At 41.5% G+C, this 26704-nt stretch overlaps 2 protein-coding genes across 3 annotated transcripts; one reads left to right on the top strand and one right to left on the bottom strand.

The window, feature by feature from the left end:
• Positions 1-889: 889 nt before the first annotated feature.
• LOC124142494 (oligosaccharyltransferase complex subunit ostc-like) lies at positions 890-5022 on the bottom strand. Its single transcript, XM_046510996.2, has 4 exons — positions 4792-5022; positions 4589-4662; positions 1971-2188; positions 890-1006 (listed from the first exon to the last, which is right to left on the bottom strand). Exons 1-4 carry the CDS (start codon positions 4928-4930, stop codon positions 988-990), a joined length of 450 nt encoding a protein of 149 aa, XP_046366952.1. The 5' UTR covers positions 4931-5022; the 3' UTR covers positions 890-987.
• A 116-nt stretch (positions 5023-5138) lies between these two features.
• LOC124142495 lies at positions 5139-24450 on the top strand. Of its 2 annotated transcripts, none has more exons than XM_046510997.2 (9): positions 5139-5229; positions 7525-7604; positions 10111-12159; positions 13171-13363; positions 14047-14173; positions 14366-14485; positions 15971-16058; positions 18959-19094; positions 21646-24450. In XM_046510997.2, the coding sequence occupies exons 2-9, from the start codon at positions 7575-7577 to the stop codon at positions 22716-22718; spliced, it is 3816 nt and encodes a 1271-aa protein (XP_046366953.2). In that variant the 5' UTR covers positions 5139-5229; positions 7525-7574; the 3' UTR covers positions 22719-24450. The 2 variants fall into 2 exon arrangements, with proteins under 2 accessions (XP_046366953.2, XP_046366954.2); XM_046510998.2 differs by lacking the exon at positions 5139-5229 and adding an exon at positions 5244-5496.
• The last annotated feature ends 2254 nt before the right edge of the window (positions 24451-26704 follow it).

Consider the following 26704-nt stretch of genomic DNA (forward strand, 5'->3'; position numbering starts at 1 on the left):
TGTTTAACGCCGCACTCAGCAATATTCCAGCTATATGACGGCGGTCTGTAAATAATCGAGTCTGGACAAGACAATCCAGTGATTGACATCATGAGCATTGATCCACACAATTGGGATCGATGACATGCATCCTCTTATGACAAGCATAGTCGCCTTTTATGGCAAGAATGGGTTACTGAAGACCTATTCTACCCCGGATCTTCCCAGGTCGCATATAGTCTGAGGTTGAGAAAACCAATTGCAGGGGCCCCGACTGCTAAATAATATCATGTCACCCCTCAGACTTTGGAGTGACACTGAGGGAGTCAGGTGATGTTAGCAATATCACAGCATTGTCACCGAGGACACGATGAATGAGTGGGTTCATTGCCTCTTTGAACAGTCTTTCATTCGTCTAATGGCGTTACACACTGTACCCATGACACAAATTAAACATGGATGTAATTATCCACTAGGCCGCCTCACTGCCTCAGAGCAAACAGTGAGTTAAAATATTTCTACCAAACAGGTGCCGTCAAATGGGGCTTAACGTCGTAAATATTGCTTGTTCTAGTCCGGACTAATACTGGTTTTATGGTGCTAGCCCACCAATACCATGCCACAGTTTAACATGGATACCCCACTCAGACACGGTACAGTGACTCAAGCCGACCAGTCCTCCTTTGATCCCCTTAATGCTGAATGCCAAGCACGGTCAACGGGAGTACCATCATTCCACGTCTTCAGGTATGAAGCAACCATGCATCGAACTGTCAACCTTTCACTCTCCGGGCAGATGCTCTATCCACTAGATCACCTCTGTGGTCTTCTACCAAACACCAAATGAGCACTATTTCTGCCATGTAGCTCTGAGGTGCATCACTGGACATACAACAAATAAACAAGCTTATAAAACAAATAAAAATAGTTTATTTTTAAATGTAAAGTGTGTACAGACAGCTAGGTGCATATGATGTAGACGATGTTCTTTGTCGTAGAGGGAGCTGCCTAAGACATCAAGTAGCCCCTGAAACAAAAATACATTCATGAGTCAAGTGCCCACTGGATTTCTTCTTTTCTTGTACGTCCATGCTAACATGGTCGTCGTAACTCGGCTCATGTTGGGTAGATTATGCTAAAAACATACATACTGGAGCTATGACAAACTTTGTAAATCGATAATAAAGTATGTTACAAAAGACTGGCATGACAACAGTCATGACAATACAACTATTGTAAGTCTATGCTAACCTACGTTATGACACATTGGTGCTACAACTAAAGTCAATGCCAACATATGAGTTACAACAGCCCAATGCTATATGGCAACAGATTAGTGCTTCAACTTGGTGTCAATGCTTACATGAGTTACGACAGCCCGGCACTGCAACTACAGTCGATGCTAACATGAGATAGACAGCCCGGCACTATGTTCTACTTACAGAACGTTGATCCTCTATGCTAACGTACGAGTTACAAGAGTGATGCTCTACTTACGGAACCTTGATTCTCTATGCTAACGTACGAGTTACAAGAGTGATGCTCTACTTACGGAACCTTGATTCTCTATGCTAACATATGAGTTACAACGTTGATGTTCTACTAACGGAACCTTGATTCTCTATGCTAACATATGAGTTACAACGTTGATGTTCTACTAACGGAACCTTGATCCTCTATGCTAACGTACAAGTTACAACGCTGATGTTCTACTGACGAACCTTGATCCTCTATGCTAACATATGAGTTACAACGTTGATGTTCTCTTTACGGAACCTTGATCCTCTATGCTAACTTACGAGTTACAACGCTGATGTTCTACTTACGGAACCTTGATCCTCTATGCTAACATACGAGTTACAACAGTGATGTTCTACTTACGGAACCTTGATCCTCTATGCTAACGTACGAGTTACAACAGTGATGTTCTTCTTACGGAACCTTGATCCTCTATGCCAACATACGAGTTACAACGCTAATGTTCTACTTACGGAACCTTAATCCTCATGAACACCCTGCACATGAAGAAGGAGATGAGGATGGCGATGAAGCCGACACTGAGCAGGAGGACTCGGTTCAGCCGTGGCATGGACGGCTTGTTGGTCTGGTCGAGGATAACGAAGCCCAGACCACCGAGAGTAAACAGGAAGCTGGAGGCTAAGCCCTCCATGATGTACTGCCCATTGATCCTGTACGGCATGAAGGCAACCTGAAACAGACACAACTCTAGCCCTTCAAATACCAAACACATAACACTAGTCAAGGTGTTCAAGATGCAATCTGACACCTGCCCCTGCTAGCCCCAGTCATTTTGTCTAATGTTTAAGATATCCAGACGGCTAGTAGAATTACAGGGTTTTGAGAAAGTGTCTAAAGTGTCCACATGTTATCGGTATTAAGGCTTGTAGATCAGGCCGAGCTGCATCACTAGTATTTGGAAGAATAAATGAAAAAAGTAGGCTATGAAAATGGCTACTACTAACCATGCTAACTGACAAAGAGACCTTGTGTCCTATTACATATAGAAATGAATCATTTTTGCCATTTATTCTTATGGCTAAAGCTCTGTTTACAAACCATGGACATGACAAATTAAAGAAGTTATTACTATGCGTGGTGTGTAGAGGTAGACAGGAATAAGCAGAAAGAGACAATTTACAAGAGAGAAACTAAGGCCAAATTTATAGTCTGAAAAATTGCTAAAGGAACAACACCAATACAAGTTGCACGTAAATTAGATGATGGAAAGAAGAAGCCAACATTGACATTTTTCTGAAATATTATTAAATGAAAGTAGACAAGATCCAAATGCCATGAATGTGGTTTTGTGCAAAAAAAAGGAAAAATGTGATCTCATGCTATCATTGCACCAATTTACTTATGAATCTTATTGCATATGTATTTGGAGGAAACTCCCTGTATTTTCAGTATTTTTCACACCTGTCAGAGATATGGAATAAGTGTGTTACACAATGCGCATCACCATAAACATGATGAAACGAGTGAGTGAGTGAGTTGGGTTTAAAGCTGCTTTTAACAGTATTCCAGTTATATCACAGCATGTCAGCTTGATGTGGGAGGAAAGCCCGAAGTGATGCAGGTCTCAGACGTTTGCCACTTCGGTGAAACCCACAAGCACGGGTTCACCATGAAACGATGACCTATCACAACACAGTATGATCTGTTCAATGTCGCTTGGCCCAAAAAATTCTTGTTTCTTATAGGGTCACATTTTTTCAACTTTCAGCAACATTTTATGTGTAACTGCCACCTTTCATAGACATGATAGATGCTTGGGTGGTGAGCAAGTCCCTATTAGTAAGATGTAAATAAGTTGTTATTTTGGTATGATCATTGTCTTTCTATAAATAATCAAAAATCAATATACCTCCAACAGTGGCTTTGGCCTAATCATGCTAATGGGATTCAAACAGCAAGCATGCTAACTCTTCTGATAAAACTACTTTTCACACTAACGAGGTAAATATTTTTCCTCTGACTGAAAGCCCCAAATGACCTCAGGCATAATTAGTGCCACTGCTGTTAATTACTATGCATGTTTAATGAGATGTCAGCTGGTGATGTGGGATTAAGAAGATGCAACTGACACTCAACAATACAAGCGAGTCAGTCACTCTGAGCCCACCTAAAGCATATCACAGTATACAATGTACCAGATACTTGATGACTATTACATCTCTAATGTTTACAGAGGAGTACTTTGAAGAGAATACGGTAAGGAACGGAAAAGAAATCGAGAGTTGTGTTTCAATGTGAAGTGATACACATCAAATCTGTAAACATTTTATCATTTTAATCTGTTAATAGGGGATATTGTATTCAGAATATCAAAATGAGTTTGAACAGAGCAGTTTTATTCAAAAGTTGTTGTACTTTATATGGTTTCCCTTTGTTTGTAGTTAAACGCCGCACTCAGCAATATTCTAGCTATATGATGGCAAAGTAGACACATTTTAAGGATAACAACTTCTTTAATTACTGTAATGGCGACGTTTCAGTATAGATCCTTATACTGTTGTCAATGGTATAAGGATCTATACCGAACGTCTTTACAGTAATTAAAGAAGTTGTTATCCATAAATTGTGTCTACTTTGTCATCCGTCACCTTCTAAGTTATGCCTATCAAACAATTTATATGATGGCAGTCTGTAAACAATTGAGTCTGGACCAGACTATCCAGTGATTGACATCAGTATCAATCTATGCAATTGGGATATGACAACATGCATCAACCAAGTCAACAAGTCGGACCTCTGATCTTTAACCTTTAACCACTAGGCTACCCGACTGCCCCCAGACTCAGGGGGGTGTGGGGGAATTTATATTAGAAGGCATATGGAACTTGGCAGTATCATATTTGGTAGTCTGATTGAACATTTTTATAAAATTAATGGTGTATGTGAAAGTTGCCTGTATCATTTCATAGTATTTATATTTTTCACTAATTTAACTTCAAATCTCATCCATTTTGTTTTCATACGCTTGAGATTTGTGTTAAATAGAACTTTGGGGTGAGCAATGAGACTGGCATCCTCATTTACCCCGCCCTGCTGCAGCTACTTATATTGGGTGCTTGATGATACTCACAGGCTTTGTATTTCCTCTCTCATCTGTCGTAGAACCTATACTTGGAGGCTCAACGATAACATCATAAATGATGCCTGCAACAAATAAACAAAACTGTCAATCCTTGTGTATGACTTCTACAAAACTAAAATCTCGATCTTTAGCATTGCAAATGGAGTTGACATAGAATTCGTGATATTGAACAAGATAACCGGTACGCTCACCTCCTGTGACGAGGAAATATGAAAGAAGAACTAATGCAAACACCATCATAGCAGAAGGCTGTTTGAACCATGATGGTTTCTTCAATTTTATATTTGGGCACTGCAGAAAGCTATACGGTACACTATAGACGGCCTCCATGTTGATGTGGCAAGTGCGTGTCCACTCGGAAAACCTCGGGAGAGATGCGACCGTGGAAGTCACACGTATGCGATCCGATTTACCGCAAGGCTACCGTCTATTTAAGAAAGCGTTTTTACGTACTAAGTTGTCCGCGCATTTTAGACAGTCGCACCAGTTCAGAGATTAACTGCTACGAGCGCCATCTATTCTAGTAAGGGCGATAATTAATTCCGCCAAAGGGGGGGTAACTTGGAAACTAACGCTAAAAGCTTGTGAAATGGTTCATCCTTTGTGATTGTGTACGGCAGATTATTTGTGTAAGTTGCTTTAATTATGGATTTTATACATCTTAAGTTACCATTCAACAAGTCTTGATACAAATGACTTGATTTCACAGCTCTCAACGTAGGATATTTGACTAATTGACTCAGCTATCTAGAAAGATCGCATCTCCACATCTTCACATGATGATCTTGTCGAAGCCGGCGAAGGAACTAAAAAACGTGATGCAGCCTGCAAAATACAGTACCAGCTGATTTATCGGAAAGACTTCCGCCCGTATGTCACCTCCAAAAGTTGTATATGTATGTATTGTTTAATCCTTTGAATCATATATATGTTTTAGGGGGGACACGCGCGGCAGTCTTACCGATTTATCTGTTTTAGCGTTCAGTGACATGCCGTGTACAATGTGTTGTGTAACTGCGTTAGTTTATAAACCTACTTGATACGTTAATTATATGGACACAATTCTTGTTCAAAGACTGAATAAGAATGATAATTTTGAAAAGCAAGCCTACATATAATCATTAAAAATACCATATCACTTATGTAGCTAATTAGGCCTACCTCATATGCCTTTTAATGATAACTATATGACTGCCAATACGATTTATGGTATTATTTATCAAAGTTCGGAGCCTATATAGAATATTTTCACTGCAATTTTCATTCATACTAATAAGGGCTAAGGATAAAGTTGATTTACCATACCCTAAACCTAACTTGACTAACCCTAACTGCATGCAAGATCAGTGAAGGGATACTAGGCTAAATAATCTTTCTTGAGATATACTAGTTTTTATGATACTTTTTAGTGACTCAATCATCACACCCATGGGTTCAGCGAAACTGCAACACCTGTGGTTTGCTTCGTTAAAAAAGGGAGATAAATCTTACCTCCATCTACAAGCACTTGTCCAATTATTGATAAGAACATTCACCATCACAAAATACACTGTTAGAATATTGGTTTAATATGTCAACCAACAATAAAAGTTTATAAAGAATTCAAACAACTAGATACATTGTGTCATAATATGATGGTTGTGACTAAAGCAACATAAAGTGCTGCTTTGCCTTGCTCACAACTGCGTTATAGGGCGACAACATTTACTAAAATAAACACCATATAAAATTATATGAATATATTTATGCACTAAGTTTACACTGCAAAAAATATTAATTTGATGAATGTTCTATCCATGATTTGGGATGGGAGTTTTCAAATAAATCATCTGAACTCATAATGTCAAAACACTGCGAAACCTGGTTCCTGACTCATTAATATCCATGAGCTGCATCCTTATGTAGAGAACTTTTCCTCGCTAAAGTGCTTTTTATTGATGGACGTTAACCTTCCATGTCATAGATAAGGGTAACCTGGAGAATTTACATACTCTTACTACATGTACTACGAATTGTTGACTCGTGAAGATCCGGGATAGAATAGTTCTTCAGAAACCTATGCTTGCCGTAGAAGGCGACTATGCTTGTCGTAAAAGGCGACTAACAGGATCGGGTGGTCAGGCTCGCTGACTTAGTTGATGCATGTCATCAATCCCAATTGTGTGGATCGATGCTCATGATATCAATCACTGGATTGTCTGGGCTCGATTATTTACAGACCGTCGTGTGGAATATTGCTGAGTTTGGTGTAAAACAACAAACCAACCCAAAACCAAAACGAATTGTCATTGCCTTACTGGGCTGTAACTCAATGCCTTTGAGAATGCAAGCAGTTGATAATGGATAAACTTTGGCAATGTTGTACAGACAACACATGTAAATGAAGCCTTTTGTAATTTCATCATGTTTTGTTTTGAGAAAAGGTTATTCTTTTTTCCGGAACAAGGAACATAGCTTGCTTCCATCAGATTATTATTTTGAATTACTTTCCTTCTTCTTGTTCTGTGTGTTGTAATTTAAGGATCCGTCTTCCATAATTTTTCTTCCAATTTTTTCCTTCCAGTAGAATCTTCAAATCAATTCTCAATTTCCTTCCTCATATTATTCATAGTTATTTTTGCTGTATATGATTTTTCTCTCTTGAAAATTCAACAACAATGCTCATTTTATCACTTTGTAAATGTGTTTATCCCATGCATTCTTCTAAGATCCTAGAATGCAGGACAACCATATTTGTGAAAAAGCCAATTTTTTGGCATTTGTGTCAGAATAACCACCATTATTTCAAGGCAGCAACATTGGATTCCCAACAAACTTTGGTTTTGAAATTGTGGAAAAAGTGATAGACTGGCGCCACCATCGGGCAAACATGCATTGTTTTTCAGTCCCTAGACACTATGCCAATGACATTGACATGTTTTTAGTTCCAGTGAGGTGTGAGTGTTGCAGAATGGAGTAAGCCAACATCAGAATCATGTCTGCTACAGAAGAAGAGTATGCCAAGGTGAGACTTACAACCAGTTTGAACTGACCTTGGCACTTCCATGTTAGGTCAATGGTCACTTACCTTTCCATGTTTCAATCTGTTCAATTTACCTGATTACTTGACATGCAAAACTCCTTGCATATTACAGTTTGGACCTTTTTCATAGTTTACAGGTTGTTTTTTTCCATTATTGATTTATTTTTGTTTTTATTTATGAGTGTGATAATTATGAGAAAGGTGTATTACAAACAAACACCTGAATATTATATTCATATCTGGCTGCCAAATTACCATGATTACCATGTTTGTCAAATATTGGTTTCTTGAAACAATGAGTGAACTATTCATGTGATATTTTCGGTACAGATGATTTCTGGGGCTCTAATATTTGCCAACTCAGAGCTATAGATGAGCTGCATATTTGTATGAATATGCAGCATATGTCCCATTGCCCAATTAATTTTGTGCTGCATGCATACAAATAACCATTAAACATTTAAGCATGTTAAGGAATCAAATAGTATTACATCATTGTGCATAATTACCCATGTAGCCTATTCAGCACACATGTCTGTATTTCTTTATATACTGACTGGACCGCCTCCGTGGTCTAGTGGTAGAGCATCCGCCCGGAGAGCAGAAGGTCCGGGGTTCGATGCCCGGCTACGTCATACCAAAAGATGTTAAAAGATAGTACTTGGGGCTAAAGGACTGGTCAGCTCGGAGTCAGTATACTGTGTCTGAGTGGGGTATTCATGTTAAACTGCGGCATGGCATCTCAGTGTGCTAGCACTTTAAATCGGCATCAGTCCGGACTAGTACAAGCAGCCACACACACACACACACACACACGTGCATGCACGTCGCTATATAAGTGCAATAAGCTTGGACGCAACGTTAAACCCCATTTCACCTCACCTTATATACTGATTGAATGCAGGCATATCATATACATGAACTCCACTGCAGTGAGTAATCATGAATGCACACATTGTCACCTGTAACAGCATTTTTAGCAGAATTAATTTTTAAATTGGTTATTACTGTTTTATCACTTACATGTTCCAAGATCTGATAATCACAGGTTCTAAACCTTGCCTTGATTATTACTGTTCATTTTTAATGTGCCACTACCATACCTTTGTGCGTGAGTGGCAAATGTTTAAGACCTGCTTAACTTCAGGCTTCCTCCCACAGAAAGCAGTATGAAGTTCCATGATATAACTGAAATCAGGATTTTACCAATCTCATTAAAATCAGATCTTAGTTCTCGCTACCGCATCCCATTAGGGGTCACATCAGAACGACCAATCAGAACGACCAATCAGAGCGTCACTTACAGGGATCATGAAAGTGACAGACGGAATGTGATTTCTAATCATGCAGCCTCGAAAACGTTAAAACGGGGTATTCCGGAAGATAGTTACGGGCTTAACGACTGAATCTATACAATCTAGACCATATATTAGCCATTCTAGAACTTTCTTTTGTTCAGGTTTCAAATTTTTAAGCGATAATTTGTCAAAATATGTTTCGAAGCGTAGTCGCCAATTTGAAATTAGTGATGTAAAGCATGAGAAAGCTGCCTTCTGATCATGCTGATTGGCTAATGTCGACTTCTTGTCAGTAATTCAATTGGTCAGTCAGAGTTTGCGAAAGGTTGGTCTGACGTGACCTGTAATGGGATGTCCTCAGATCTTTGTTTAGCGGCAGCGAGAACTAAGATCTGATTTTAATGAGATTGGGATTTTACACAATGCACAATGTGCATCCAGTATTCACAATTGTTTAGATTGGACGTCGAAAAAGAATATACTGCGCTCCGAAGGACGCACATTAAGATTCATTGTACCTACAGCGCACAGGGCTCAATTTAGCTATGAAAACATGCACAAGTGCAACCTATTATTGAAAAATGCAACCTAATATTTATGTCTACATGCACCAATTGCATGTAAACAAATTCCTACCCTTACTGTAATACTTGTCCGATCTTTGAACCTAATATCTCTAAGCTTCATTTACCATACTACATCACTACTCCGTGTTTTGTGTAATTCATGACGCATATCACAGTCATCAGAGACCTGAGATTTTATTTATTTATCCTAGTTATGTGCATGAATTTCATCTTTGAATGGGACAAGGGTGCAACCTGGTTTTCTCAGGTGCAAATAGGTTTTCATGTCAACATGCACCTAGTGCAAGTTAAATCAAGTTCCTTAATTCGAACCCTGGCGCACCAAAAGCAGTTATAGGTGTCTGTCATTTCATCCATCAATCATTACCACTGTCCACATGATCACTGATTCATTCCAGGCTCTAAAGTAATGATAAAAACGAGCAGTAAACTACACCATTTCATTACTTTACAGGATCCTCGCATTGCCTATAAGGACCCTTACCACCGATTATTAGGGGTCCCCAGGACAACCACTTTTGTAAGTCAAGATAAAATCCTGTGAAATAATGTTCAAATCGGCCAGTGAAACCAACGCATTCATTCACTCCTTATCTGTTTCAGTTCCTCTGTTTCTGCGAGCAGTCCCTGAGTGGTCCCAGCAAGCAGCTCATCACCCTGGTGAAGAAACGCTATGATGAGTGCTCTGACAAGTTCAAGGGCACCCAGGAGCTGTACCAGCTTCTGGCGAGCTGCAGACAGAAGATGGAGTCTGACAACAGGCACCTGTTCGTCCATCTCAAGGACTGCTTGAATGAGCTGAAGGCTTACGCCAAGGGTAGGAAGGGAGAAAAACGTAAACAACCATCTGAGTATGACTCGGATGACACTGTGTGGAAGAGGACCAAAACCTCTAATGGAGAGTTCCGAGATAAAGAAGATAAGAACAGTAAGAGTCGATCACTGACATCTTCTCCAGTGCTTGGGGAGCCTTCAAAACAAGCCATAGATAATGCTCTGCAGTCTTCCACACCAAGAGACAAACAGTGGGAAAGCAAGCTAAAGATATCTCCTCACTCAGCGTGCTCGTCAAAGCTTGCAGACATCATCAGGAACCTGAAGGATAAGAAAAGCAGTGGTGAAGCTTTGACTGATGACACTGTTGCCAGCGAGGCAGATTCCCTTGGTAATGGATGTATGACCAACATAGATGGAGATCTGAAATCTGAAGATGAGAAGTCGGTGCTGCCTGAAACAGGCAATGCTGAGAGTGCAGTGTTGAATAATGATGATGATGATGATGATGATGATGATGATGATTGTATTCTGATTGATGATAGTCCACCATGTGAAAGCACAGATTCACTAAAAGCGACAGCTGCCAACACTGATGTAAATTTACAAGATGATGGTTTGAAGCCATCGGGTTCTGATTCAGCATTGAAAGTAGCAGACAGTAAACCAGCCAAGGTTAATAAATTGTCTCTTTCCTCATCTAGGACCCTGACTGGGTCCCGACCTCTGACCCCTGATATATGCAATGCTGATATTTCACCGGCTACAAATGGAACAATAGAAGCCGCCAGTAATGTTGTTACTGGTGACCATCCTGTTGCCACAAATAGTGCCCGGTCACCATCAGCAGCTGATGGGGGCCATTCAAATAATGGTAAAAAAACGACTCTTAATTCAGGTAAAAATTCAGTTGCACATATGATCTCAGAGTTAGATATAGTTGTAAATAAAATCTCTGATGTGGCTGAAAAAGATTCAGAGTTACAGCCTGACGTGGAGTCGGACTCTGTTGATGTTGAAGAGGATGAGAAACCAAAGAGAAGCTCCCCATCTGTAGATGAAGCAAAAATATGTGAACAGTCACCAGGTTCGAAAGACACTGAGATTCTAACAGTTTCTGTACCTGAATCAAAAGACTCTCCACCGGAGAGAACCGCATCGCCTGGGACCAAGCAGCCTGAAGCTATGTCATCACACACTCCATCTTCTAACACGAACATTCCTTCACCAGCAGCTGGAGAAGCATCTCAGACCAAGTCCACCACTGAGGGGTCACCAGGTACATTTGAAGTTACTGCTGACTCAGCGCTTGCCATTACTGGTGAGTCTTGTGACTCACCCGTTGTAATAACCCCGAAGCCTTCTGAATCACCATGTGGTGGTACCTCTGAGCATAGTGACTTGCCCGTTGTTGTCAGTGTAGAACATAGTGACTCAACAACTGACGTCCAATCCGAGCATTGTGACTCAACCATTGGTGTGACGTTTGAGCATAGCGACTTGCCTGTTGTTATCACTGGAGAATGTAGTGACTCACCAACCGATGTCATGTCTGAGCATTGCGACTCATCTGTTGGTGTGACGTCTGAGCATTGTGACTCACCCATTGTTATCACTGCGGAGCATAGTGACTCACCAACTGATGTCACATCTGAGCAGTGTGATTCATCCAGTGGTGTGATGTCTGAGCAATGTAACTCACCCAGGACCAACCAGGCAACTGGTTCAACATCTCAGGGATCAGCTTTGGAAAGAGGGGGATTGAAGAAGGAGGAACCAGTGAAGAAAAGGGAAGAACCGGAGAAGAAAAAGGAAGAACCGGAGAAGAAAAAGGAAGTGTCTGAGAAACACATCCATCGGTTGGAGAAGCTACTGGAGGTAAGTGCATTCACAAGTGCTGGTCCTCTCCTGAAATGTAGCCAGTCAATGTGGGAAATTATTGAAACAGTATCCTTTGTTATATTTCACTTGTGTGTATCCATGTTATCATGGCTATGCTTTTGACATATAGTGTGAGTGTGTGTAGAAGCTGCAGACCAAGATGTTACTATCTGTGTTTGTAGAAGCTGCAGACTAAGATGTTACTATCTGTGTTTGTGGGTGTAGATACTGCAGACTAAAATGTTACTATCTGTATTTGTGTAGATACTGCAGACTAAGATGTTACTATCTGTGTTTGTGTGTGTAGATACTGCAGACTAAGATGTTACTATCTGTGTTTGTGTGTGTAGATACTGCAGACTAAGATGTTACTATCTGTATTTGTGAAGATACTGCAGACTAAGATGTTACTATCCTTGTTTGTGTGTGTAGATACTGCAGACTAATATGTTACTATCTGTGTTTGTGGGTGTAGATACTGCAGACTAAGATGTTACTATCTGTATTTGTGAAGATACTGCAGACTAAGATGTTACTATCTGTGTTTGTGTGTAGATACTGCAGACTAATATGTTACTGTTTGTGTTTGTAGAAGCTGCAGACTAAGATGTTACTATCTGTGTTTGTGTGTGTAGATACTGCAGACTAAAATGTTACTATCTGTATTTGTGTAGATACTGCAGACTAAGATGTTACTATCTATGTTTGTGTGTGTAGATACTGCAGGCTAATATGTTACTATCTGTGTTTGTGGGTGTAGATACTGCAGACTAAGATGTTACTATCTGTAATTGTGAAGATACTGCAGACTAAGATGTTACTATCTGTGTTTGTGTGTAGATACTGCAGACTAAGATGTTACTATCTGTGTTTGTGTGTGTAGATACTGCAGACTAAGATGTTACTATCTGTGTTTGTGTAGATACTGCAGACTAAGATGTTACTATCTGTGTTTGTGTGTGTAGATTCTGCAGACTAAGATGTTACTATCTGTGTTTGTGCGTGTAGAAGCTGCAGACTAAGATCCAGCAGGTTCAGGAGCGTGAGTTGAGCCTCGATGACCTGGCTGAGGAAGACTCCACCTACATCTACGAGGACAAGCTCAAGAAGAAGTTTGTGGCTGTGTGGAACAAGCTGTGTGAGCTGAAAGACCGCGCCCCCACCACTGGCCGTCCCACGGAGAGGAGGTTCAACTACCAGGGTACTGAGAGTGGTTGCATAGGGGACACATTGTTCTATGATATTTTCATAGATACATTAATTGTCTGGGGGTGTAGAAATATAATCTTTCAAAAAGTAAACTGTTAATATCCATTTACCATTTAGCATGTTTAGTTTATATAATGAGGGTGCTTTTTAAGGCTTGTTCATATTCTTCATCTTGTTAAGCTTTGTTACATCTTCTTAACATGCTTAATGATAAGTCGACCTGTGATGATCTGGGTATAAATAGGTCTTCAGCAACCCATCCTTGCGGTCAAAGGCTACTATGCTTGGCGCAAGAGGCGACTAACAGGATCGGGTGGTCAGGCTCGCTGACTTGGTTGATGCATGTTATCCTGTCCCAATTGCGTAGATTGATGCTCATGATGTCAATCACTGGATTGTCTGGTCCAGACTCGATTATTAACAGACCGCCGTCATATACTGATATAGCTGGAATATTGCTGAGTGCGGCGTTAAAACAACAAACAAACAAAGTCACAGTCGCCCAGTCGCTTCTGTCTCACATAAACATCCTTGAAAGTACCAGTGTTCCTTAAATGGTGTAGAAATTTAATATCTGAAGATTCAAGATGTCCTTGCAACATTTTGGGAATATTTTATGTCCATGGAGGTAGGGATCAGAATACTAGCCCTATGAAAGATGGTTTATGGTTGCAGGTACAAGGTACCCCGAGGTCAATAAGAAGATAGAGAAGATGATTAACAAGAAGAAGGTCTTCCCCGACTTCCATGACATGAAGAGACTGGTGGCTAAAGTCAGCATCAACCAGAAGCTGCATCTCAGGTGAGCATCGATCATTTATCAAATTTGGACTCCAGATGCATGGTCAAGAGTAAGTTACATGATGATTGACCCACTGACCCACTTTATCAGCGACCCATTGAGATGAAGGGAGCATTTCAAGACTAGTTTATGTGTTGTTGTGGCCTGGCCGACATTGTGCAGACTGTTCATGTTTCCCGTTTTTGTTGCCAGTCAAAAAGAGATAGACAGCGTCGCTCGTGAGGCCTTTACTGACGTGGGAAACCTGCTGCAACAGCGACGACAGGACGACTACATCACAACCTTCGGCTGTAAGCTGACTGACTACTCAGAGTAAGATCCTTATCCACATTGTCAACACTGTGCGGAGTTCAGGACAGAATAGGGCCCATGCACCCTTTGCTTGCAGGGTTAGACACAGCTAGCACTGTTGAGTCAAAGCCAAAATATGACCCATCCACCCTATGCTAGCAGGGTTAGACACTGCCAACACTGTTATCATTCCAGGCTAGAACAGGGCCCATGAATCCTATGCTAGCAGGGCTAGACACTGCCAACACTGTTATCATTCCAGGCTAGAACAGGGCCCATGAATCCTATGCTAGTAGGGTTAGACATTGCCAACACCATTGGGAGTCCAGACCAGAATAGGGCTCATGCACTCTATGCATGCAGGGTTAGACATGGCCAACACCATTGGGAGTCCAGACCAGAATAGGGCTCATGCACTCTATGCATGCAGGGTTAGACATAGCCAACACTGGGGAGCCAAGGCCAGAATAGGCCCCTTCCACTCTATGCTAGCAGGGTTTAGACACAGCTACCATGGGGAGTCAAAATATTACCCGTCCACCCTATGCTAGCAAGGTTAGTTATATGTTAGAATATTTCGATGGACGAGTTGTTTTCTAAAAAAAATCTAAATGATCTAGTTACATTAGTAAGTTTTACATAAACCACAGAGCTTTAGTCAAGTTGGATATAGCCAGTGGTAAATGTAAAATGGATGGTCACAATGAGTATGTGTTATCCTGTCATAATTGATCATTGCTAATGTATCAACCCCTGGTTTGCCTGACGCAGACTCAGTTATGTACAGGACCATATGAACTAGTTGAAATACTGCCTACTGTGAGATGAAACAACAATTATTCATATAATAAACAAGCAGTCAGGTGATGGGTCTTCTTGAAACATTTGAGGTCCCTTGAACTATTTGTACCCCATGCTTGTGCAGTCTGCTGCATCAGCCCCAAGTCCTAGGTCTGAGTCAAGTTAAAGTTCTTTCAGTGTAGCTCAGCTACTCATATACTGAAATCTACTGAAAGTGATATCAGAAGAGCTTTTAAATTTCTCTTGTCACAGACTGCTTATGGCATGAGATGCTCAGGGTGACCACTGACAGCTGTCTATTGATGATGCTGGAATAGGTGACTGCGGAGTGATGTCATGGTGATGATCCTCCTGATTCGTCTTCTTTGCTTTAGGATACATGACCCATGAAGATCTGGGTTAGAATAGCTCCTCAGCAACCCATGCCTGTCGTAAGAGGCGACTATGCTTGTTGTAAGAGGCGACTAACAGATCAGGTGGTCAGGCTCGCTGACTTGGTTAATATCTGTCATCGCATCCCAATTGCAGGATCTATGCTCAGGATATCAATCACTGGATTGTGTGGTTGAGATTCATTTATTTACAGACTGCCATCATATAGCTGGAATATTACTGAGTGCGGCATTAAACAACAAACAAAACTTTCGTATCTGTATTATTGTGCTAACACAAGTATCAGTGTGGATGTGGCCTGATTTGTTTCAGTATGAGTCACGACCCAGCGATGTACAACTTGGAGTTGAAACAGAAGCTTGAGGAGAACCAGCAGCAGGGAAAGACTAATCTGGAGAACGTGAGTAAAGATAGTAGTGTATATCTGTGTACCATGGATAGTGGTTACGTTGATAGTCTAGAACTCTATACAGTGTTTAGTGTATTACTGTTTCACATGGATAGTGTTGAACATGCACAGTGTAACATTGCTGATACAGGCACACACAGGATACCTCCATCACCACAGCACCGCAATTGGATGGAGACTTTCCTACTCAGAATCCTAAGCGGTCCTCCTTCACATTAATTATTGAAGATCAGGACCTGGCCCACCTGGATACTTCCGCTCATAGCCACCATCCTGTAAGCTACTGAGGCTCTTGCCACGTCTGTTGCGAACACCAAGTCTTCAAAGGAAGCCCACATCAGAGGAACCCTGGCACTTCAGGGGGTCATGGACTTGTTATCACAGCACCTGGGTGCTATTACAGCGCGCTGTCGCCATGGCCCCCTTCAAAATTGCCAGTGGGAGGACCACATTAAAGTCTGTCTCTACTAGATGCCCTGGTCCATGCCGTATCTGTTCGCCAACTGAATTCAAGAAGTAGCCTATGAGGTCATCAGAGAAACACACCTCCAGGTTTCAGTGGACCTCCCGAAGCTGCAGAAACAACACCTCAATGAACAGAGGAAGGAACAGTGCCACCTTTAGTTCACCCTCTCACGAGACTTACGTGATGTTCTCGGACACACAACAAGCTCTTTTTGTGGCTGAGGACATGGACATTAAAGGCAACGAGGCTCCAAGTCAGTCAACACCAGGACTGTCTACTTCACTCCCCGCAGGGACACAGGAGAGCCGTCTAGGCCAGCGATGCCTCCACCAAGTGATTTACCTCGACTACACGACAAATGGGAATTTCTGCCCCCAGTCATACCTGTTTACAAGACCCCAGTAGAGAACTGGACAGTGCTGGCCAACCCTTTTGTCACTCAAATCCTCAAGGAAGGGTACAGGCTGCCCTTAACAGGGACAAATCCGACCACGTCCATTCCTTGACAGAGGGAGTATCCGGCCAAGCAACTTCCGGTTCTGTAAGAGACTATCGGTATGTTGGATCTCTAAACAAACCATATAATGTCTAGGGTACCCCGGGGGTTTTCTCTCCGATTTTCCTTGTCCTGAAGAAAGACAGTGACACACTTTGGAGGATCTTCAACATGAAGATGTTCAACATGCTATACATTTAAGATCTGCCGCACTTTCGCATGATTTCCATCACACTACTCTGAACTATCATCTGACTAGGAGACTAATGGTCAGGCTGGACCTGTAAGACGCTTATCTTCAGGTACATATCCATCAGGAGTAAATTACCTCGGGTTCATTTTCCAAGGCCTTCACTACCAATGGAGGGTGACCGCATTTGGTATTTCTTCAGGCCAGTGGCTTTTCACCCGTATGATAAGCCTATATAGACAATTGCATTCTAGCCCAATTAGATCCAGACACCCTTGTGAAACACCTAGAGTTCCCACAGAAGTTACTTCAACGTGGGAAGTCCAAGACTTATTCCACTCAACATCTTCAGTTTATAGGCGCTCTCTTCAACACTGAGCTGGGCAAGATGTTTGTCCACCTTTACAGATGGTCAAAGCTACATTGAGTGCCGTGGACACTCAAACAACCTCTACCCCTTCGTCCGTGGCAGTAACTATTTGGTCTCCTAACATGGGCGCAAGCACTCACCCAGAGGGAAGTCTGACTGATTCATTGCTTCATTAAGCCCTCCCTCCAGGACGACAACTGTGTTATCACTGCATCAGCAACTCCATTGGAAGCTGCTGTTAATGAATTTCTGCGAAGGAGACTCTTTGAAGCCGTTCATCCTGACACTTCACTTTTTGTCAACACTTCAAGCGTGGGCTGGGGAGCTCACGTCCTAGATCATCAGAAGGTAGGGGGCTGTTCCATTGACGGAAAGAAGCTCCACATCAACAACTTGGAATTCAAGGCAGTCATTCTGTCAGTATCCCATTGGGCAGAGATTCTCTGAGAGTCACAACTTATGATCCGGTCAAACATCAACAGGATATGTTCCACCAAGTCCTCATCCCTCATGACTCTAACTGTGTAACAATCTTGTGGTTGAAGCATAGTTTAGCATCAGCTTCCTCATGTATATCTCACGGTTGTAGTCTATAACAGGTTAGGGTATCTGCGCCCCGTCGTCCAATCGTGGAATAAAATGCAAAGTATGAGAAAGGATAAGTTTAAAAATTTGAAAATTTGAAAAAAATATTGTATACTTACTGGTCCTATAACACATGCTATATGCCCAACCGACAATCCCTGCATCACAGTTAAACTGTCCGATCTAAGAAAGAATCATGTATCAGGTGATCCATGTAGTCTTTGTTCAAGGATATTTTCACACCAGGATTGAAAGAAGGAAGAAATTCATAGTTTGAGATATGATAAGTATATAAATATACAATTATCATAAATTTTAAATATTCAGTAATAAGAGGTCTCTGATTGGTCATTTGATCAATCAATCTTTGTTGTTGCAGACCGGGAACTAATAACATGTACACAGATATTACACAGCTAGTTAGTGTTGTGATGAATGTTATGAATGTGTGGAGTTTTCACCACGTTTCACTTATGTCTTTGGCTAATGCAAATGTCAAAGCGAAAACTCACATCAGTGACTGTCATGAGTGAAGACCATTTAAAAAAAGTTAACGTTACTCTTTTTCTCCTGAAATTACTGTGTTATACTCCACTGATTAATTCAAAGCTTCATTTAGGGTTGGCATCTGTTTTATAACATGGATGGTGTATAAATGTACATTATGGATAGTGTTTATCTGTGTAACATGGCTAGTGTTTAACTGTGAAACATAGATAGTGTTTAACACAGGACATGTATACATATGTGACAGCTGTGATGGTGTAGACTGTTCTGTCGCCAGGTGATCCGGAAGTTCTCGGACATGCAGTATGAGACGGGAGAGGAAGCTGTGGAAGTCCCTGAAGGATCAGAGGAGGATGAAAGACTGGAAGAGGAAGACGCGTCAGATGAGGATGTGATGGTGGTAAATGAGGAAGGTGGGTTGCTGAGGCAGGTGCATGAAGGAAGCATAAGTTGGATCAGTGTTGAGCAATCTTCTATCTGGTAAAGTTTTGAGGGCACAGGTGGCCCAGTCGTTTAAGGCGTTGCGATTCGCTGTGCAGAGTTGCGTCCCTTGGGCATGCCAGAAACCTATGATTGTAGGTTGGAATCACGGTTCGCCCCGATTATGTTTCTAGGTTTGTCAGCACCATACCTGTGCTCTTGGGTTTCACTGAGGTGGTCAACGTCTGAGACTTGCATCATATCAGGCTATCCTCCCACATCAAGCTGACACGCCGTGATATGACTTGAATACTGTTAAAAGCGGCATTAAACCTCACTCACTCACTCTGGTAAAGTTAGTGTTCGCCATAGTTCAGTAAATTGGAGTTGTAGATTGATAAGGAGTAAGACATACAATGGATATGGATTTTACCAAGGGAGCAAATCGGAATTGGCTTGTGGAGTATAGTAATGTATATCCATATAAACATAACTGATCGATTTGAGAGGACTTAAAATTGTACTCACTCTTAATTTTCTTAATTATCCATCAAAATACCTAAATCATGACTATTTTGTCAAGCGTTTGTTCTGATAAAATTTCAAAAGCATTGATTACTAATTAAATTTTTGTTGTGTTCATTGAAATTCCTGTATTCTGATTAGCTGATTTGGTCACGTGTTATTGCATTCATTTCCCAATGAATGTAAAAAATTAAGCCACGCCCACCGAGGCGCACTACTTTTATTACTTCGGAATGTCGGGGAATCCCAATATAACAGCCGAGGGAATTTCCTTTCTGCTCACGTGTATCGTCATGCACAGGACATTTAGCGACTTTCATGCATATTCATTGTCCAAACTACCCTTTGAAACCGATGGCCGAGAATGAATGAAACAGCAAACGTGCAGGCTCGCTCGCCTGTTTTTTTTCTGCTCGACTCGGTTCAACTTTCATGTCTTCGGGTTTCCTTTCTAACTAGCATTTTTCCAACTGTGTTTTACCGTAATCAGGGAAGTAATGTTTGAATCTGGCGGTAACTGACCATGTAATTTGAAACAGCCGCCTTCTCCCGGACATATTTCTTCCAGTTCGTTACAGTCTGACTATTGCAGTTCTTTTCGCCTCTTGTCTTAACTGACAGGTCCAATGAACATTGTTTTGATCCTGCTCTCCGTTGATTGGCTACTGACAGTGTAGGCGTGTCAGTTTATGTGCATAAATTAAACAATCACCTGATTCATGTCATGCCACAGTATGTATTCCTACACCCTGAATGTTTATCAATCTCCACATTTTTGACTGTTTCGATATATACAACTGTTTTTGGTTAAACTATTGTAGATAAAACATGTTTTACGCTGTCGAATTTAATTATAAGCATTGACTGTGTATTCTTTTCGATTCATACCTCAATGAACCGAAAAAAATACACAGTCAACCCTTAAATAGTTGATGGAAAGAACCTCTATGTGAATGCCAGGGATCCGGAAACCAGTGTGCACCAGATTTGTCCAGTTGTGACTGCAAAATGTCCGATTTGGAAAAGAGCAGACCTGAGATTTTGATATTTGCCAACCGGATATTTTCAAGAAAGTACTTGAAGGGACATTAAAACCTGAGACTGGATTATCATAACAAAGGACATGAATTGAAGAGGTGCAGCCAGACTGACATGCATTTGTTGTTGATTAGTGTATACATGACTTGCAAGGGTGACCGAGCGCTATCGGTCACCATAATATTATGTGCAGTAAAAAAATACATAGTATCCATTTCAGGAATTTAGGGGTTAACTTACTTAAATGGTCAATAAAAATGTGAAATTTGAGCAGTGTTGAGATGAAATATTAGCCATCATATATTCCAATATCATGTTACTTTGGTTGCAGCTTTACCATATTTATTTAAAATAATAATAACCATAAGAGTAGCACTTTTGCCAGATGATTTTTACGTGAGGAAAAATTTGACCTGTCATTGAGACTTCCCTCGGACTTGCAAAAATGTTATGTTGGAATATATACGATAGTCAAGCTAAAACAAATATGACTTTTGGTGAGTTCATCTCAAGGCATCAATATCGGTAGTCTGGCCGTTGTTGCTGTAAACAACAGTGAGTTGTGCAATCTACCGATCACTTCACACACGATTTCACACACAAATTAATAAATGTTAACAAAATTGAATTAAATTTTGAATACATTTAATAAAATTGATTACAAACATTTATTTACCTTGAAAACATCAAAAACTCATTGTGGTGTTTTTATCGAGAAAAAGTGTGCAGTGTACTCCAGAAAGTACAGTGTATGTTGTGAAAGTGCCCCTTGATTTTATTTTTTTGTTATTTTATTCATACATGCACCACCAGCAACTGTCAAATATGAGGTGGGTATAACCAAAATACAAATGTCTGATTGTCTGATCCCTGGTTAAGGCTGAGCATATGATTGATAGAGCCCCTGGTTTTACAAATGAGAATGTTTTTCCTTATTTTTGTATTGCAGAATCCCATTGTACAGTCATTTTCTGTTTTCAGACCTTGCCAGTGATGCTGAAGACCTGATTGAAATTAAACCCCGCTCAAAGAAGAGTTGTATTGAGCTGCTCTCCGACACCGAGGACAGATCTCCATCCTCCTCCCCAGAACCCCAAGCGCCTCCAGGCCCATCAGCTCGTCCAGACATTGTGTCCCAGTGTTGGCCCCAGACATCGGAGCTCCCCCAACACTGGCTGGCCAAATCTCCAGGCAGCATCATACAACCCCGATCCCCCAGCAAACAGGGGGGCCCATCCACCAGCACCCCTCCACCCCAGGTGTCCAGGACCCCCATGGGCAGCTCCCTCTCCACCCGCACCCCTCCACCCCAGGTGTCGAGAACACCTGCAAGCAGCACCCTCTCCAGCAACCACCTCTCAGGGACTTCTCACAATCAGGTCACATGTAGGCCAAAGCACAGATCACCATCACCCATTGAAGTTGACGATTCAAATGATGATTCATCCATGTTCCCAGAAAGTAAGAACCGCATGAAAGTCCATGATAAGAGTCTTGTGCCTTCATTTCTGGACTCTCCAGGCGACCATCTGCCTTTGACTTCAACGGTTAAGAAACAGTTTCAAACTAAGCCTCACTCAGGGGGTCAAAAAGTCCTCTGGTGGTCATCGCTGGGCAGTAATGATAGTGCAGTGAAAAGAATGAAACCTACAAATAGTGTAAACAACCGAGCAGTTCCAAATCATGATTCTTTGCATTCAATTCCTTTCTCCCACAGACCACCATCTTCCTCTGTGTCTTTTTCAACCTCAGTATCTCCTCACAAGCGGATTCCTCTGACAACACACACGTCCAGTCCTGTACGATCCATGAATGTTAATGGTATCAGTGCCAACAGACAGAGAGAGTGCGTTCCTCCTGCGACGAATGTTCCCCCTGTGAAGAATGTTCCCCCTGTGAAGAAAGAGGCCCCGATGTCGCCCCTTAAGCAGGCCATGCAGATGTCGAGTCAGTGCTATATCGACATCGATGAGGCTGGAGAAGAACCGGATGTGTATGAAGTAGAGCCGCCAGAGGAGGTCAAGGAGGTCATTGTTCTTTCGGATTCAGAATGAGGTGGATTAGAGAGAGAATGCTGGTGAGAATGGAGTTGAGAGTAGACATCTGTAAATTTGACTCTCACAGGAGTAGACATGTATGAAGGGAGGCTTTTCATTTCTTCTCTGTGCCAGGAAGTAGACGTTGGAGCTCGTCAGTTTTCTCTGACAGGCGGTAGATGTGAAGTGAGATTGTCATTCCTTCAGACAAGCTGATATATAGGAATGTTGTCATTCTCTCGATGACAGGAGGCTGCTTGAAGAGGTGTCCTATCTCACAGGAGACAGATGTGAAAGGAGGTAATCGTCATCATTCCCGGTGACAGAAGGCAGACATGAAGGGGCGTCATCATTCTCCAGTGACAAGATGCGGATGTGAAGAGAGGTCATCATTCTCTCTGTGACAGGAGGTAGCTTGAAGTGGGGAGGTCAACATTCTCTCCTCTCTCATAGGAGGCAGACTTGAAAGGAGGTCGCCCTTCCCTCAGTTGGTGAAAAGGGGCGGACATGACGGGAGGTGATCATTTTCTTGGTGACAGGCAGCAGATGTGAAAGGTCATCATTCTCCGCTCTAACAGGAGTCAGACGTGAAGGGAGGTCGCCATTTTCTCGGTAACAGGGGACAGCCTCGAAGGGAGGTTGTCATTTCTCTGTAACAGGAGTCCGACGTGAAGGGAGGTCGTCATTTTTTCGGTAACAGGAGACAGACGTGAAGGGAGGACGCCATTTTCTCTGTAACGGGTCGGATGTGAAGGGAGGTCGTCATTTTTTCGGTAACAGGAGACAGACGTGAAGGGAGGACGCCATTTTCTCTGTAACGGGTCGGACGTGAAGGGAGGTCGTCATTTTCTCGGTAACAGGAGACAGACGTGAAGGAAGGTCGTCATTCTCTCCCCTTTAACATGAGACAGACGTGTATGGAAGTGATCATGACTCTCCACCAGGAGGCAGACATCAGAAGACAAGTGCTGTAGCAGACTGTCTTACCACTGAGGAGAGATGGAGAAGAAGAGTCTTCATGACGCTTGGTGCGTGTGTGAAGGGCATTGGTCTAGCAACTGGTGCTACTTAGAGCCACACCACTGTCCAGCTTACAGACACATGTTCCTCAACAAACATGGACTGTTTAAATGCAGTTGTTTGTGTTGTATATGTTGAGACTAAAATAATGAATTCTGGATTCTACCTTGTTAGAAAAGAATGGTGTTTTGTATTGCCACAGACATTGATGCAGAGTTTGATAAAACCTGGTAATGCACTGTAATGTAAACTGTAAATAGAAGCTTAATTTATAACCCAAGGTGTGTTGCATGCATAATTACATGGCACATTGTCAGACTAGTTCAGTGGTGGTCAGTTGGGCTGTTTATTTAGTACAAATGAACTGATGAAATGTTTCTGTAAAGTATCAAGGTTTCGAGAAGCTTCAAGAAAAATGGGCAGCCACCGCACTGGTATATCAAATATGTTTAACATTAAAGCAAGATATATTCACTTTAAAGGAGCTGTGGATTAGCCTAGTGGTTAAAGCGTTAGCACGTCACACCGAAGGTCTGGTTTCGATTCTCCACCTGGGTACATTATGTGTGAATCCTGTTCCTGGTGTCCCCGCCAGTGTTATTGGTGGAATATCGTAAAAGGCTGTGTAAAATCCCACTCGCTCACTTACTATTTGTCGATGGACTTCTTCAACTTTCCCATTGTAAAATCAATTCATAATGCCATGTTGATTAAAATTGCATATATTTAATATATTTTGTTTGTATTTTTGTCATTAAGTTTGTTTCATTGGAAATTCACCTTAAATTACTCATGGCAGTATTTTTGTTTTTCATTTTGCTTCCTGCATTTTGGTATATATACCAAAAATATTTGTTAAAACAAGAAACTACAATTGATCTGGGCCCCGTTCCACAAAACGATCTTAGCGCTAAGATGATCGTAACTCCCATACTTTAACATAGGCTTATGACAATCATAGCACTAAGATCGCTTTGTGGAACAGGCCCCTGGCTATATTTTGTAGATTGACAGTGGAAATCATAATTCTGAGACAGTCATTATCTATGTGTGGTGTAGGCAAGGGAATGATCTTTTCACTTTCGATGAGGATGACAGCTTCAAATTGAATGTCAAGACATAAAATTCATATGGGTGAGAGATTGTTGGTTGTTCATTGTGGCAATTTGGCCACTGTCTGAGTCTAGAAAAAGCTATGATGGTCCTGCAACCTCAGCTGATAACAATCCAATTTTTCTTGTCATCTCACATCTTGGAAGTTTTGGGGAGGTCGGGTAGTCTAGTGGTTAAAGCGTTCGCTCGTCACACCGAAGACCCGGGTTCGATTCCCGACATGGGTACAATGTGTGAGGCCCATTTCTGGTGTCCCCCGCCGTGTTATTGCTGGAATATTGCTAAAAGCGGCGTAAAACCATACTCACTCACTCACATATTGGAAGTTTGGGTGAGTGTGGGTAGGGGGTGAAATGGTTGCCCAGTCATTGAAGGCGTTGTGTTGCTTGGTCCCACCAGAACCCTATGATCCAGGGTTTGAATCCCAGTTGACCCTGATAACATTTCTAGGTTTGTCAGCACCATACCCCAGGTCATGGGTTCTCCATAGTGGTATCCATAGTGAGATCTGCATCACTTCAGGCTTTCTTCCCACATCAAGCTGACACATCCTGATATGATTGAAAACCTGTTCAAAGTGACGTCACTTAATTTTTGGTCAGCATATTTTGTTTTCTGTGTAGATTAAGAATTCAGCTCTGATGGACATACATGTCACTTGTGTTCTGTTGGGATGTACCAAGGATGGGGCTATTGTTCGAGTGAGGATTACTATCTAGTCGTTATCTAGTCACTGGCAGAACAGGTCATGTGATTTTCCAGTGTATGAGGGGACAGATCAGTTTAGTTTATGTGGACATTAACGTATATTTCTAGCTAAAATGGATAGAATTATCATTAACTGCCCGCAAGTTATCAGAAATTATAGCTAAAATGGCTAGAGTTATCATTAAACCGCCCGCAAGTTATCAGAAATGAGCGGGCCACTGTAACTTGATCATGCCCTCATATTGCTTGACGACGGGCCGTTATTATCATGCCGTCATAGGATAGGGATTGGTGACGTCACGTTCAATCGTGATGTCATCTGGTTTCTTTTATGACGTTTCCATATTTGTTAAAGTGGGTCAGTAACATTCGTGTTGATTGCAGTAAATGTTTCAAAACCGATATTGTTTCTTTTTATTTGATAACAAATTCCATCTATTTCAGCTATGATAACAGTAGCGCTATTTTTCAGGGCATTATCATTTGCAGAAGCCCTCAGTCTTTTCAACTGCCCTCCTTCATCGGGCAGTTAATAGAAGACCTCGGGCTTCTGCAAATGATAATGCCCTGAAAAATAGTGTTACCCTTATATTACTCTGAATCCCCACAGGACAGGTATTAATGAGTTCAGCAATACTTCTTGTTTGCTGTTGTGCTGCAAACTATTTTAGATACAACTATACATGTATATATGTAGAATAAAGATGAAACTGTCTTGTACATTATTTTGCATGTGGCTATTTTTATTTCTTCAAACAAATCCTTGTTTGTGATTCAGTACTACAGACATTTCTCTACATTGCTGTAGTACAGATGTTGAGTACTGGCATGTTCTCAACATTCTGAATGACTCTGTTAAACAGCCCAAGTCCTGACATCTTCCCGAGGCAAGTGAGTTAACTGACTATAAAAGTCCAGTTTCCACCCTTGCAGAACCTGGCTGGTATTATGGAGTTATATTTTGGCTGGACTAACGAGTCTATATATAATCCAATCAAAATTGCGCTACGAAATCGAAATCTGGTTTATAAACTGTAATGCATATTTCGGTCAATTGCAGGATTTGCAAGGCATGTGCACCACCAACTCGTTGTCAACAGATATTTTCCAAATCTTTTCATGTTTTTAATCAAGGTGCTCACATGATTTGATGCACTTTGTGA

This window comes from Haliotis rufescens, unplaced genomic scaffold (genome assembly GCF_023055435.1).
Source record: "Haliotis rufescens isolate VD_foot unplaced genomic scaffold, xgHalRufe1.0.p SCAF_8, whole genome shotgun sequence".
Lineage (NCBI taxonomy): Eukaryota > Metazoa > Mollusca > Gastropoda > Lepetellida > Haliotidae > Haliotis > Haliotis rufescens.

Bases quoted from the DNA above. Each gene is read 5' to 3' on its own strand.
- LOC124142495 (XM_046510997.2), top strand. From the start codon at position 7,575: ATGTCTGCTACAGAAGAAGAGTATGCCAAG. The intron at 12,160-13,170 runs GTAAGTGCATTC...TTGTGCGTGTAG, and splicing joins GGTTGGAGAAGCTACTGGAG to AAGCTGCAGACTAAGATCCA. The intron at 14,174-14,365 runs GTGAGCATCGAT...TTTTGTTGCCAG, and splicing joins AACCAGAAGCTGCATCTCAG to TCAAAAAGAGATAGACAGCG.
- LOC124142494 (XM_046510996.2), bottom strand. From the start codon at position 4,930: ATGGAGGCCGTCTATAGTGTACCGTATAGCTTTCTGCAGTGCCCAAAT. The intron at 4,663-4,791 runs GTGAGCGTACCG...TATTTGTTGCAG, and splicing joins ATATTTCCTCGTCACAGGAG to GCATCATTTATGATGTTATC. The intron at 2,189-4,588 runs GTGAGTATCATC...TGTCTGTTTCAG, and splicing joins AGAGAGGAAATACAAAGCCT to GTTGCCTTCATGCCGTACAG.